Source organism: Pygoscelis adeliae, unplaced genomic scaffold (genome assembly GCF_000699105.1).
Source record: "Pygoscelis adeliae isolate BGI_AS28 unplaced genomic scaffold, ASM69910v1 Scaffold336, whole genome shotgun sequence".
NCBI lineage: Eukaryota > Metazoa > Chordata > Aves > Sphenisciformes > Spheniscidae > Pygoscelis > Pygoscelis adeliae.
In genome coordinates, this window is record NW_008824938.1 from 414,802 (window position 1) to 430,502 (window position 15,701).

Sequence of the window (15,701 nt, forward strand, 5' to 3'; positions counted from 1 at the left end):
TGAGAGATGGACATAAAACAGAGGGAAGGCAGCCTCCGATAAGCAACAGTATTTTCCGCTGTGCACCATGATGAGATGAGCTCTGCACCTCTGCTCCAGAGGTGGAGAGCTCAGCTGGCCAATACCACAATGCTAGAGCAGTAGAGCGTGAAAGCGCCACGCTATGCCAGCAAAGAAGTGCTGGTCTGGGCAAACGTAGAAGAAAAATGACAGTTTAGTCCCAATTTATTTCCCCAATCTGTGGAGATAAGGCAGCCACATACCAAGTTAGAAACACATAAACGGTAATGCAGGCCTGCCAAAGATATGGCAAAATTAAAATACTCTGGTTTGAGAGCATCCCAGTACAAAACATACAAACTATGCACTAGGTAGTCCTTTATGATAAGCCATCAAGCAGAACACAAAGGGTAGTTATGTTCACACTGAAAAACAGTCATACCACAGCATGAGAAACAAACAATTACGAAGACCGTGTGCCTGCTAAAGACAGCATATTATAAACTCACACTATTTTCTGAGACTGAATGAGCTGAATTTACAACTGCAAGAAGAGAAACAATGTAACTTAAAACTATTTTAAAAAATTCCATGCAAGCCTCTCCCTTTTGATGTCAGGTCACTCTCAGAGCATGACATGTCAACAAATCACTCAGCGTCACACATTTATTTGAGGGAGAAAACAAAGAGAGATGGTATCTTTCTTCAGCTACAGTAAACTACAGCTCTCTTGAGGGTATACCCAAGTAGCTAAAAAACCCTCTAAAATTATTTGAAAAACAAAAATAAACCTGGTGGGTTCAGAGAGGCATTACTTCTCTGAATCTGCATCAGAGTGTGGTTCACAGCTTCAGTTTTTCTGCCCAACCTCCACTCCTCTATTCTCCTCACTCCGTAGCAGGGTATTAACCCAGAATTACAGAAGTCAGCATTTTAGAGTGATCAGCTAAGCCACTCGGAAGAGGGAAGTGAGAAAATCATTGCAGGTGATTATGTATTAAAGTGTATGGCTTAATGTGTACCTTATAACTTCAGGATCTCTGAGAATACATGAAGAATAGCTATAATATAACTCAACGGGAACTTTGATATCATGCATGTCTTACGCATAAGTAAGAGTCATGGCAGGAACTGCAAAACCAAAGGTTTGAGGAACAGCATGAAAAAGGAAAACTTTCATCACTGTGAAATGTTAATGTTGGGAATTAAAAATGTAAGTGCAGGCAGAGATCTTTAAAATAGCTATTTAAAAATGCACATTTTGAGTTGCATATCGGTCTTAAGATTACCTCCAACAGAATATCTCAGATCCATTACAGAAAAGTTACAATAAGAATACAGTAAGATAGCAGCAGAGGAAGCTTCTGCTCTCAACACTCCTTTTCATATGAAAAACAGTTAAAGGTAAAAGGCTGAACACTTAGCTTCAGGGCAACGACTGACTTCTCTATTCACTAACACAAAGCATACTTCCATACAGAGTCAGTGAAAGTGCACATTTCCCAGACTATGTCCAAGTTACCTCTCCCTTTAGCTGTTGGCAAGTAGAAATGCCCCTCAAGCTACATGCTTGCCCATCTCCCCTGCTCTGACATGAAAAGCAGAACAGGGGAAACATAGCTGAACTGCCAAGCGTTAAAATTAAGGTACACCAAAAATATCAGGGCTTTGCAGCTTCAACTTCCATTAAAAAAAAAAATTACAAAAATTGCATTGTATTTGTTCATTTCAGAAATGCTTCAGCACAGTCTCCAAAGGTGGCTGCAAAATTATCAACTTTTTGATAGTTTTTTGATACTAGGCAGTATCAACTATTTCTTGTGGCAGCTCCTTTTGTCAGTGACTCATACTGGGTTTTGCTCTTGAAGATGTCTTCTCACTAAAAAATTTGGAGATTTAAAAAAAGCAAGCAATTCAAGGGCTCTAACACTGGTGTCCAGATCAAAGAGTACAATGTACCTCCTCCCCACGTTTAAGCAGAAAGCCTGAGCTCTGTAAAGCCTTTAGATATTAAAAACGTATTACGTCCTCCTTCAAATATGTTGATAATGGCAAGACACATTCTCATCAACACAAAGCTGGAATAATTCTTGTTTTCACACCCTCCCCCCCCCAAGAGCTGTTTTCCATCCCATCAACTAGTATTATATTAAATAAATAGCATCAATACAGCTAACTAAGAGCTCCTAAAAATTTCACAGCCATAATGAAGGATCACAACATATTCAGTTAATTTTCATTCAGGTATGTATACATAAACACAAAATACTGCCTTTCTTGTTTTCTTTGTAAACATTTTAATACTTGAACATCGTAACAGGTATTTTAAGATGTGTGGAGGCTAATTTAAAGGTAAAAGAAAAATCTTAAAGCAGCTCTATCAGGCTGAAAGCAGCACAAACAGAGCAGGTTTGAGAAATAAAAGCCAAGCATTTTGCTGTTTATTTAACTCTGCTCCCTTTTGTAAGGTGTTCCCTCAGGCTACTTCTACAACAGCACTGAAAAGGAAAAAGAAGGAATTTGAAACATCTGAACAGGCAGCTCAACACGTAGCTCAGTATGACAACTCTGAAATCTGAGGGCTCTCTAGAGTTGTCACCTTTCACATTTGAGTCTTTCATAGGCTTACTGAATGTGGTAGGCTCATCAAATGTAATGAATAAGAGAGCCTGAGTTTAGTCATTTCAAGCCAGAAGCTGCACTTGCACAGCACTGCTGTACTGAACAGGGAGCCTGGCCCCGTACTTCTTCAGTAGCAAACACCTGATTTACTGTGCATGCCTACTGAGGGTGATTTATTCTGCATTTGTTATGCATACTGAATGCTTCATTATCTTTATTGCGTTCAAGTTTTTAAGAGTTGCAGTGGTAAATGTATCCTTAGCTACATCTATGACTCCTTCTCAAGAAAAAAAAGCTAGAGCTGACAATATCCATTAGTGGTTAATTTCCTTAAATAACCAGAGTCAAGATCATTTATGTCTTCTGTAGCAATTAGCATTCAGTTCAGGTCATAAATACAGCAGTATGTGCAGGATTTTTTCTGCCTGTATTTTACGATGGGCCTCCCCACCCTAAATAGAGATCTGTCAATCCTCTTTCATACATCAAAAAAGACAGGAAGGAAACTTCACTTTCTAAACCACTTTAAACATTTATGGCATAGCATGCAGCAAAACTGTAATGGCCCTTTGACAAAATACAAAATGGAAATAATCTACACAAGAGACAAGCAATAAAACAGTAACTAATTAACTAGAGAAGGATACTTGGAGCAAGAAGGAGGAGAGCACAGTTTATTCTTTCATAGCAGAGCAGTAATTTCACCGCAAGGTCAAAGGAAACTGAAGAGCTCAGCTATACTGGGTGGTGGTCCAAACCAGGTAGGAGTGCACCAGACCATAACCAAAGGCTTCTCAGACCAAAAATTATCTTTGCAATTTAAAAAGAACACACACACAAAAAAGTGGAGGAACATAACAGATTCCTGGTGTAGGCGACGAGCTCAGCCTAAGAAAGAAACCACAGACATATTCTCTGAAAACCTGCAAGATAAAAGGCTCTCTAAACTTCTGTTACCAAGCAATGCCTCTGGTAGTGCGGATTTGGCAGAGTTTACTGAAATGTAGCAGTGGATGGGACGATAGCACATAGGAAGCATGGGAAGAAAGACTCATCTTGTCACTGGGAAGTGCAAGATCAGCTTACAGAACCTATAAAGGGTATCAGTGGGAGGTGTAAGAAACCTGGTGCAATCACAGAAAGTGCTACTCTTCTCAACATAAAAAAAAGGTTTGGGTCAGATCATAAGAGATTGAATTCAGGCTATTTAAACAACCAAGAAACATAGTTATTAAGAGATTAATATCACCTCCTTGGTATCATGAAAACAGATGTGAAAGCAACTAGTTGTCTGAAGTCTTCATTGTGGTAAAATACATTATCAATCCAAATTTGACAAGAGAAAACTAGAAGTTGATAGGAGAACATCTTCCCTTGGCTTTTGTTTGCATTCTATTGTGGCAAAGACCTCAGGCTATTAAGAAGCAAGACCTAGGCCACCATCATCACTAATCCTTCAACCGTATCACTATTTAGTTTTGTTTCTTTGCATACTCAATTTCTTCATTTATTACCCTATTTCAGGGTACCATAGAGACCCATGTTCAAACATGCCCCTTCCATGATCTTATTATGAGTACTGCAGTCTTGGAAACACCAAGTGAAATATTTAGGAACCAAAGTGACATTAGGAGAGAGAGTAGAACACTGCTTTCCAAGCTGCCTACATTTTATTTCACAGCAACACGGTGAATCCATTTAGCACTGACAAAAGACAAAAAGCTGTGCCGTGATACATTTCAATAAAAGATGATGGCAATACTTGAATACTGTCTTTTAATTAAGGAACCTCTTAAAGTGCACTAATATATAACTGCAACATTGTTACTGTTCTGCTCTGGGGTATGCTATTAGGGAAGCGATGGCAGTGAAATTAGGTAAGTAATGTGTTCTTACTGCCATAAAGTTTGCAAATCTTATCTAAAAAGACATGGTTCAAAACCATGAAAATGCACTGGAAAGCACCAGTATGCAAGTCTGGAAGGCATACAGAGTATTGGCAATAACCTAGAAAACGCCTTTGTGTACAGTCCAAATAATAGCCTTCTATAAAATTGACTGAAAGGACTCAGTGCATGTACATGTTTTTCATTTTAAGTGCACTATAGCTGCAAAGAAGAGATGCCGTACTGAAGATTCCTAATATAATATGCTAGAATTTTGCTGGAAGAAAGAAATAGGGACAGTTCCTGCATCATGGATTTCAAGAGAGGAGGAAAACTCCTTAGCTCAAATATGGAAGCTATAAATATCACAGAAACATGCAACAAGTTTCACCTTTTTTTTTTCTCTCCAGTGAAAAGGCTTGAAATTTATGTCACTACCCATGACATTAAAGGTGTCCCAGATATCAGCACCTCACAAAGATAATGAGAAAAAAAAATCATGTTTCAGAGAATGTAAATTTAAAAACAAAAGGAACATTTTAAGCACTGATCAGAATAAGTAGCAAATTAAGTAGCTTCCTGCTTTCAAGGTCTTTATTCTGAGAGGTTGGTGTTGCTACAAGACCACATGAGTCCTTCCACAGAAAGAGCATGCTGAACATGTAACGGCTGAACATGAAAGTGATGGCTGGGACACTGTTAGTCAGGCCATGAAGAAGTTGAGATGCAGGAGGTAAGATGAAAGAAGGCACATGCAAGAGATGAAACTGGGCAGATGAGGCATTTCTCCTGAGAAACGGGACTAAACTGACAGATTGAACGCATGGCAGGGGACAGACAAGTAGCTTTTACGCAAGTTTGCATGTTTCACCTATCTTTTGATAAATAGGGCAGTAAGTACCAGTATTTTTGGGCTAAAAACTAGCATGTTTTTCAGCCTGTAAGTCTCTCAAACATGCAATCACACACCTGCAGAGACAGGGCAAAACTGCTTCCTTACCACTGGTCTGGTTTATGAGTTTGCTCACACTGACACTACATGCCAGAGAGGAAAAACATTCCTGTACTTACTCAGATATGTATGTATCTGATTAAATACTCCACTTACTCCAACAGTGCTTGGCAGAACAACGGCTGTACAACACAACACAGAAAAATGAGCTGAGTAACTGCAGGGGAAGGACAACTAAGCACCTATTGTCAAGCATGCCAAGGAGGGCCCACAACTCTCTTTTCTGAGATGCGTCCTGAAGAATTTTGGCACTTCATAACAAGCAAGGCTCCTACAACATTTGAAAGGCAGATTTCAGGAACTAGGTCAATGCTCAGCAATGTGCTATTTGTATCTTAAACATAAAGATGGTTTTAATTTTCTAAGCAAATGCACACCAACAGATCAGCAGAAACATACAAAAATGGGTTGCTTCCCTTTTCTCCACTTTTGAAGTACATTCTCCACCCTTTCCATGAGTCATGACCCACAGATCACTGCATGCTGTATTAACATACCATGTATTTCTTGGGCAATAACTTAACTGTATCATAAAGCTTGAGTCAAGATTTTTTTAAGGACTGAGCCTCAGGATTCTTGTAAACAAATAGAACATGCCATTTTCTATCTCAAAGATTTTTAGCAGTCATACCTTATTTTTAATTGAAATACATGTTCCAAAAACTAGGCAAATAACTTTGGCTATATATGGACGCAGCTAGCATTTTGAAGGACCGCATAGTATTCAAGCAACAGGAGAAGACTGCAGCTTCCCATGCTGGTATCTCAGAGTTCATCTCCCACAATTCTACTTGACTAAGAGTGAGATAAAGTTGCATTCACTTGTTAGAAATGCTGATGGTCACACTTGAATATTTGCGTTGCCACCTAAGGATCAGTCCAGCATTCAGGCTTTGTGCAATGACAATACCTAACATTAGATTATTTTTTTTTAATCCTTTGGCTTCCCTAAAGCCAAATATTATCATCTGAGCATATTAGTGTGAGTTTGCTCTATTCACTCGGGGATTCTCTTGGTCACTGTAATTCCATAATACCCTTTAGTAGTAACTCTTTTCCACACATTTGCAAGATTACTGTCCTTCCTATACATTCATTTAGCTTGATCTGGATGCCACGCCATACAACGATTTTTCTCACGGTGCTAACTGTATTCCTGGTTAACTCCACCTTCATGCAGGCAGACTTTCTCCCAACAGCACTGGACTCAGGAACACACTCTAAAGGTAGTTAGAGTATACGAAACCCAAGAATATTTCTGTACTTTCTGTCTTCCTTACATATGCTTTGAAATGTTCTTTTATCCAACTGTTTGCTATGTACTTTTTCATACAACAGCCATTCCAAATTTTATTTAAAAAAAAATTTATGGTATGAGTGCATCCCTTCATTCTCCTAAGGTTTAATCTAAAAATTAGCAGAACAATTAAGGCTGAAATACTTAATTAAATTAAGGTGGAGGAGGACTGGATTTCACTCTGGATTTTTTAACAGAATCATCTCCTGCCTTCATCATTGTCCAGCCACACCTGAAGGCAGGCCTTAAGCCATACAGAAGTCAGGACATTTATGGATCTCCACTCAAAAATGACTTATTTTACAATGATAGTTTAGGTCTTCCTCACCCTTCCCTTCCTTTCCCCTCCTCTTCCATTCAAACAAATAAAGGCTCTTTCCAAAGACTTCGTATAGATTTGATCTTAAGGACAGGAAAATATCTGCGTGACAACAGTCTAAAGCAGACTTTTTTTTGTCCTCATTAAGCCAGGATGTTAGTTAATTCCTTAATTCTCACTGAACTTGGCCAAACAGCACTAATTTAAAAAGCCATAAGAAAACCAAAAAATGTGAACGATGTAGTTAATTATACAAAAACAAAGCAGTGTCAATATTCATACTTACAGGCTGAGGCTGTTCTGCAATACAGCAGTTGAAACACAACCAAAACTCACTCATTGTTTACAGTCTCAAGTGGGAACACAGATGAAAAGCAGGACTCAACCTCCGTAAATCTGTCTCCAGGTAGCAAGTTCTTTAAATAGGTTTATTTATAATAGTTCCAATGTGAAAATCGTTTCTCTGTTGAGCTCTTCTCAAAGACAAGCCAGTCCCAGGACAAACAACTTGAAGGCAAAAAGTTATTTTAGAATCTTCTTTCAGAAGGTTGGTCCCAGCACCACAGAAATGTTACGTATGCTTCTTTGGTCCCTAGCGTTATGTGAACCTGAAAACAGAAGTACATTACATCAAAAAGAAAGAATATACAGAATCTTGTGCTCCCAGACAGCCACCCACACCAGTGATTTCTTGGTAATGTCGTGAACCACAGACTGAAGAGACACTAGCAAACAAGTCACATGCTTATTTTTACTGTGACTACCAAAAATGGCATATATCAGAAATCCGTATGAGGCTTACATTCCAGCTTCGGTTAGATGAAGTGATATTAAGAACTGGTGTCCAATCTTTTGGCAGCCATCTGTTTTTGATCTGTTTCTAACTTTCAAATGTCATTTTAGAAAGTGACAATTGCCCATACACCCCTTTAAACTTCTTAGGGAATTGTGCCTATTGACACTTGTTATTTCTCAATGGAAAAGTTACCCAGTCCATTCACAGCATGAAGTTTAAATAGTATTTAACCCCAAACCTGTCGCACAGCTGTCAAGCGAAGGCATGCTTTTCTAAATGTTAAGGAAACAAATAAGTTTCTGTATATGGAAAATTTGCAAAATGGCTGGACTTGGTCAACTCAAGTTATTTTCCTTCCACTCCCTCTACCTTCCTGATTCACATACAGATGGCTTCAAAATAGGACATTACTTGTAGAATTTGAAACTGTTTCCTTAAACGTATAAAATTCCTCACGTGGAACAACTGAGGCTCCAGATTCCAACCATTCCTTTGCTAAAATAATGTTTATTGGTTAATCTCCAACCTGGTTTCTTTCAGTAAGAGTGCAATAAAAATTCCTGTGAGATTTCACCCTGGCCGTTTATCTTGCCATCTACCATAACCTCTACTTGCAGAGAAAGTGAGATAATGAGTATTCAGAAGTTTTTACATGCATACTCCTTAATAATTCTATATACGACTGCATTTTCATTCATAGAAATGCGTGCATAACTATGCATCATTATTTGTATGCAATTCCTCACAGTATAAAGTGGTTTGGAGACTCCATGGGATATATAAACTACATCGATATATACATGTACATACACGCACATTCCGTGACAGAGCAGTCCCACTTAGCTACTGCCTTCATCATTTCTCTACGTGCCAAGCACATAAGCAATGAGGTCCCTCATTTACTACATACATGCCAAGTTACTGTACTGTGCAGCCACTACTAGCCAGGTACTTTCCAGGACTGTTGGCTACAATGCACACATATAGAAATACAGTAGCACTGAGAAGCTTTCCCACTTCTTACCTTCTAAGAGACTAACAGAGGCTCTTCAAGAAATAAATGCATGCTGCAGTAACACCATCTAAATAGCAAGCCCCAGCAGAAGTACTTGTGTCTTCTAGCTTTGAAAAAGCTACTGGTAGCGTTTAAACTACATTTATATGCCTGTTTGTGACATTTCTTGCCTAAAGATCACAATAGGAAAGGGGGGAAAATGCTTTATTAGCTTTTCCTATCACTAACACCATATAGAGCAAAGCAATTTTATTAAACAGAACACCTTCAGGGTAAGAAAAAACCTAAACAGAAAACAAAAACCAAAAAAATCCTTCTACACAACCTTTCTTTTGTCAGACACTTCAAAAAAAGGTCTTAGCACAGTGTTAATATGGCATATTTTCACTACTTAAAAGAAGATTTTTTTCTATCTCAAAGATGATCATCTGAATCCCATGTATGTGTCAAGAAGCTGCAATAAAACATGGATATTATCAGCCAACAGTGTGAAATGCAAGAATGAAAATAACTTTAAAAGTCTCTAAGGAAGTTCTTACTTTGTAAGTAAGTAGCTTCACATCATTTTCTCAATTCTTCAGGTTACTCAAACTTTGAACAACTTTAAATAGCAAGGGCTGGACTAACGTAGAAAAAAGCTTGATAAGAAGATACTGTTCTCTGCAGTCTCAGAATTTGCATACTACACAATTCTTATCTAAACTTGATTCGGTACTTAACAAAATTGGAACTAAAACATGGTTAACCCCTGTTAAGCATGTAACAATTGACAATTTTAGGCCAGTAACTGTACAGCTTCTCCCTCCTTAAAACTTGGTGGTTTTACTTCTGAGAAGATAGGCTCCAAGTTGTTCTGAAATGCAGCAGTGCTCCCCCAATGCTAGCTGCTCAGATTATGAGAAATTGAGAAAGCAAGCACTCAAAGTTAGAGCATTTTGAAGTCTAATATATTGTAACCTGCCAGAGCTATAAACAGATACATTGCAGTGGGCTTCTCTTGCTGCGCAAGTGACCCAATATTGTCATTTGCAGCTCTTGAAATTCCGACACTTGTATTATTGCTTCCTCACAATCTTTTTTTGACAAAGTCAAGATTTAACATATCAAATTCTTGTTCTCACAGAGGGTTAACTTCCACCCTGCTGTTACACCCATGTACAGAAGACATACATGGAAAGGGCAGGGAAATTCCTTTGTCGATCTGTCTCCTCATTTGCTCACTGATAGCTGGCATGCTCCTCCAGCTCACTGCAGCGTTAAACGCCGTGTCGAGCTGAAGCCCTGGGAACAAACCCGAAGGGCTTGTGCATCCCCCTGTGAGCCTGGAAGGCTCTTCCTGGTTACAAAATACTCAGGGGTGCAGAAGACTTTCTCCACCCAGCCACTCTAAGCATGCAGGACTTGTGTCCTCCAGGACACAGTTCTCTTTGAAACTGACTCCCCCCCCCCCAAAATCAAAAGCTGCTGAATGACAAAGCCAAGCTAGAGATTGTGAATAATGGTCTCTGATAATATGTTCATTCTTAAAAATGTATTTTTTCTTCTGTAGCCTGTACAGTGCCACAATTGCCTTTAATTTCATGGTCCTGCAAACAGTACCAAGCTGTTTTTCAATCTGTTGTCTTTTAATTAAAAAAAAAGGTAGTGGGAGCACATATCTGTAAGTCTGGAGAAAACTTGACAGTAACTGCATCTCTTAAAAGGCAAAAAAAAGCTTAGCAGCATTTGTTAGAGCACTGGAATTTTATACACCCCCACTCTGCTAAGCAAATTATTTTTACAGTGGCCAAGTTAACATAAAAGATCAGGCATAAGTCTGCCACACCAAAACAGAAGGAAAAAGCAATTAAACTGAAGGCGAAAGGGCATATCGGCACTGCGATGTCAACAGCAACACACTAGGACTTCTCCTACACTGCTAGTTGCTTGTTTAAAGGACAAGTTGAAACAGGAAAATTCTGCTGTTCTTTTCCAAACTATTGGTTATAAAGAAAGAAAGAAAAAAGCACCATACTGACCTACAGCTACCAGTCAGGTAGTTATGTAGTATCCGCTCACTAGTAATCTCATGAGAAAGTGTTCCTGCAAAGCCTGGACTGCTCCCCAAACCTAGCTGCAATTAATGAGATCCAAAACATGCACAATACTTCACAGCTAGTTCTCTCTTTGTCATAGCATCAAGCTTTTAATATGGTGCTGTTCACAAGTGTTTCTGCATTTGTCTGTGTAGACTTGCCAGATGAAGAGGACAACAGAGGCTGAAGAGCACAGTTCGAGACAGCAGCTGCGTCACTCTTTGTTTTCGCTCTTTACACAGTTTATGGTGCTCAGACTGGCAGAACACCATACAGCTCATGTCGAAAAGACAAGGCCCTTATTCTGTCTGAACTAGCAAGTTAATCAGTGATGAATGGTGAAACACCCATTTGCTTTTTCCCATTTAAACTTTCTGAACTCTGAATGCAACTTATTTTAGAGTGTACAATTCACACTGCAGGAACACACAGGACTATGATGCTGAACAACTTTGTCACATTTTAAGGCTTTTATACCTTATGTACGACTTTAATCCCATTTATAGAAATTTTAAGTACTATGAAGAAATGAAGATATTGAAAAGGATATATTGTTTAAAATTTAAAGTGAAAACCAGTAAGGTAGTTTTCATTACTCCAAAGTTTATTCCACAGTAGCTGATCTAATGCAAAAACCCAAACTACTGCTTATTGTTAAATACCAGTCATAAAGGCAGTAAGTGCTTTACTTTTTTTTTTACTTTTTACTGCTTTACGCTTTATGTTTTTTTGCTTGTATGGGTGATTAAATCAATCTAGGGTTCCTATTTTAATTTTTTTTGAAAGGTGCAGCCATCTGCGAATTGAGGAACTTTTCTGATGTCATCTTTGTGCTTCAGACATACTTTTTCTTCCCTCCTTTTTTTTTTGTAAGAATCCACTGCATTAATGGATAGTGGGGGTTGAGCACATTCTCTTATAGTATCAGCAATTTTTCTTATTAAAGCAGTATTAACTTTTCTGTAGGAAATAAACAGAGGAGGAAGGGTAAAAAAAAGAAACCAATCTCCCCTACAAGCTCTTCACGTTTACTGGCAAAAAGCAGGTTAGAAAACATTTACCTTAGCAGGTGCAAACACGAATATGCTGCATGCTGTGGAAGGTCGGTTAGAATAAAGCTACTTATTAATTATATAGCTTAAGAACAGCCTGCTGTTTTTAAAAAACATCTATAAAGTTCCTTTTAAGGGTGAGCCCTCTATGTCTTTTGACTGCATACTGTTCACTACAGCTTCAAACAGGAAGTGCGGTAACAATGCTCTGACAATTATTTGAAGCAAATGAAACCACAGGAAGAGAAAGAAAATGACTGCAGGTGTTAACATCTGAATTTAACTAGATTTGCTCCAAAGCTCAGACTACTACTTAAGGAAAAGGGGCGGGGGGGAAGGGTAAAAAAAAAAGTGAGCCACGCACAAAGTCATGACTAAGTATGCCATGTCATGGTATGTCATGACATGACATGATGTACCATGACACGCACACGTATGCACAAAGTCATGACCAGGACTACTACTACTTTTTTAATCTCAAGTACTCTATAAGAAAGAAATTTACAATTATTCTTGATATGGAAGTATCATTCCATAAAAGACATTTTTTTTTGCCTTAAAGGCTCTGAACAGCTATCATTTGTTTCAATCCTGCAAGCAGAAATTTATCGTTTCAGAGTGTATTTTTAAGACTTCTTTCACATTTTTCCACTTTAAATTTCTATTGTAGCCATACTATTTCCTCTTGCTGCTTAGCAGATACAGTCAAGTGGCAGCAAGAAATGAAGGGGGGGGGGGGGGGGTTTAAGGTGTGTCCAAACCAACAGAGAGGTTGCACTGCTGCACAGTTCCATACACTTAGAGCTGTAGGAATTGGAGGATGCTCCCCAGCTCTCAAAGGAAGTAAGAAGTGTCTACTCCCTTGCCAGCCTCATTTTTTGAAATAAAACGATCTGTACAAGAAGCGATAGAGGTTTTAAACAAACACTACCTATAGGGAAAGTTGCCTTCATGCATGAATTTTGTATCAGAAACTATCTCACCAGGGCAGTACACTTGCAGAAGGACTCTTCCTCCCTTCCCCCCCTAGCAGAGCAGGCACTTCTGGGGTACTTTGGTACTGCTCTTAATGCACCAATTATGTTTTGCACTTTCAGATCCTGAGAAACCTGAGCTGCAAGTAACTCTTGCCAGACAAAGGACAACATTCACCATCGACACAGACTGAATAAGGCTGAAATCCCTTTTTCACTTCCTCATAACTTTCCCATATCCATTCTGCCCCACCCCCAGTGCTTTAGGGTTCAGTTTCAAGACATGGAAGAAGCTTCTTCAAAGTTTGAGTTAGACTTTCTCATGCATTTTCAAACCCGAAACACATAGGTCTTGACTCTGTAAAAAGGTATTTTATTCATGTCTTTATGATACACTTTTGAACATTATGACTAAAGCTATTTATAAGATTTTATTATAGGGTTTTATTTTAGGATTATTGGTCATTTGGAGTCAGTTCTTTTTTTTTTTTTGCCCCTATTTATACTGAAATGGTTTTCATTAGTGTATTTCCTTAAGCAACGTAGGAATAGGTTGTACTTCAAATCACGCTCAACACAAATTAATAGCCATGAACGACTACATATTATGAGAGTGCTTTGCTTCTGAATTAAAAGTTTCAAAGAATATTGAAAATGGTGGAATAGGATGAAGGTACTCTTACGGCTTACTTAAAGGAGAAAGATGGGTTGGTTTTTTTAATTCTTCTTGTTAATAGAACAGAGTCTAGCTTTAGGAACAATCTCATCTTTCACTGGAACCAAAACACCTCCAGTTTTTGCGTTTTCAGTTTGTAGGAAGCCACCAGGAGTTTCCCTGCAATAGATGATGATATCTGAGATGATATATGGGAAGGCAGCAAAAGATACAGGAAGGGAACCACAGCAAGTCCATAAGGAGAAATACTAGGCTTTTCATACCAGGTCACTGACAGTGTAAGAGGGAGCTGTAAAGCAGGTGAAGGCAGAAAAGCATGCCATTCGGTCAAGGAAAGAACAGCTCACACAGTGTGACAGTAATCACTTTGTTTGCGAGTGCCAGCTAGGAGCTTAAAGCAGAAAGCTTTTAAACATCTTTAAAACATCTTGATAGTGAAGCTTAAACATTTGTTTTATCATCGACAAGGGTCCTGCCCCTCCTTTTTCTTTTCTTCTTTTTTTTTATTTTTTTACACCCCCCATCTGCAATTGCCCAGGTTTTACTCTCTAGCCATTCTGTTAAATTTAATTACTTCAGCTAAGTGGCCTGGCCCTTGAAAGGTTCTTATTACTTTGTGCACAAAACCAACAAATGAAACAGACAGTGTCATACTGGTCCCATTAAAATTCCCCGTGTCCAGTTTGAAACATAAAAGCACAGTTTTTCAGGACCAAACCAAGTTTAACAAGCAATACTGTGTCAGTGACTGAGCAGTGCATGTAACTGTCCTGGTTTTGGCTGGGATAGAGTTAGTTTTCTTCCTAGTAGCTGGTGCAGTGCTGTGTTTTGGATTTAGGATGAGAACAATGTTGATAACACACCGATGTTTTAGTTGTGGCTAAGCAGTGCTTACACTAGTCAAGGACTTTTCAGCTTCTCATGCCCTGCCAGTGAGAACCTGGGAGGGGGCACAGCCAGGACAGTTGACCCAAACTGGCCAAAAGGATATTCCATACCATGTGACATCATGCTCAGTACATAAACTGGGGGGAGTTGGCCAGGGGGCAGTGACCACTGCTTGGGAACTGGCTGGGCATCGGTCAGCAGGTGGTAAGCAATTGCATTGTGCATCATTTATTTTGTATATTCTTTTATCATTATTATTGTTTTCCCTTCCTTTTCTGTCCTGTTAAACCATCTTTATCTCAACCACACATTTTACTACCACCCCCACCCCCGATTCTCTCCCCCATCCCATTGAAGGGGGGGAGTGAGCGAAGGGCTGTGTGGTGTTTAGCTGCCTGCCGGGTTAAACCACAACTGTAACCTTTTCCCCAGCACTGACATTTCAAAGCTTCCCGTGCCTTCAATTAATAATTGCTTTCAATATACATGGGTTCAATGCAGCTTTCTGAAACAGCTGATACATAGCTCATACTATTTCCCACACATACATGCAGACAGGAACCTACTTCTCTGAAAACAGCACAGAACATCTAATAGTTTTGCACTACGAAAATATAGAAAGTCTAACAGAAAACTCATGGTCCAAATTTATTTACTAAATAACAGGAAGACAAACAAAAGACAAAATAAATATGTTTTGTCCTACCTAAGACATAGCCTAGGCATAATATATTTTGCCCTACCTACAAAAACAGTCAGTTAGGAACAAGTGAGAAGCCTTTGAGAATCCATTCCTATGGTTTAGGAAATCTGATTTCATACTGCCTGCCCATTCACATAAAAAAAATAAAAAATCCTGTTAGTCAAAGTTTTAATTGGTCAATAATATTATCTTCTTAAGTGGCAAGCTTTATTGAAAGTAACACAAAAGAACACTTCTCTGCTGGCCTCCTTGTTAGAATTCTAACAGGTAATGCCAGTCAGAGAAAAAATAAACAAGGCAAACTAGTGGTCTAAGACAGGCTCTGCACAGGGTACCACTTCCATAAAGAATGGAAAGAAAGAAAAAAAACCCCACCCCCCCACCTC

General features: G+C 38.9%; 1 protein-coding gene across 2 annotated transcripts in view; it reads right to left on the reverse strand.

Annotated features, from left to right (window-relative positions):
- Window positions 1-15,701, reverse strand: part of CDC42SE2 (CDC42 small effector 2) — an 85,986-nt gene that overhangs the window by 26,705 nt on the left and 43,580 nt on the right. For both annotated transcript variants that reach the window (XM_009325372.1, XM_009325371.1), the window contains one exon: window positions 7,423-7,744. In XM_009325372.1, the coding sequence (XP_009323647.1) occupies window positions 7,423-7,476 (54 nt within the window). In that variant the 5' untranslated portion in view covers window positions 7,477-7,744. The remainder of the gene's footprint in view (window positions 1-7,422; window positions 7,745-15,701) is intronic.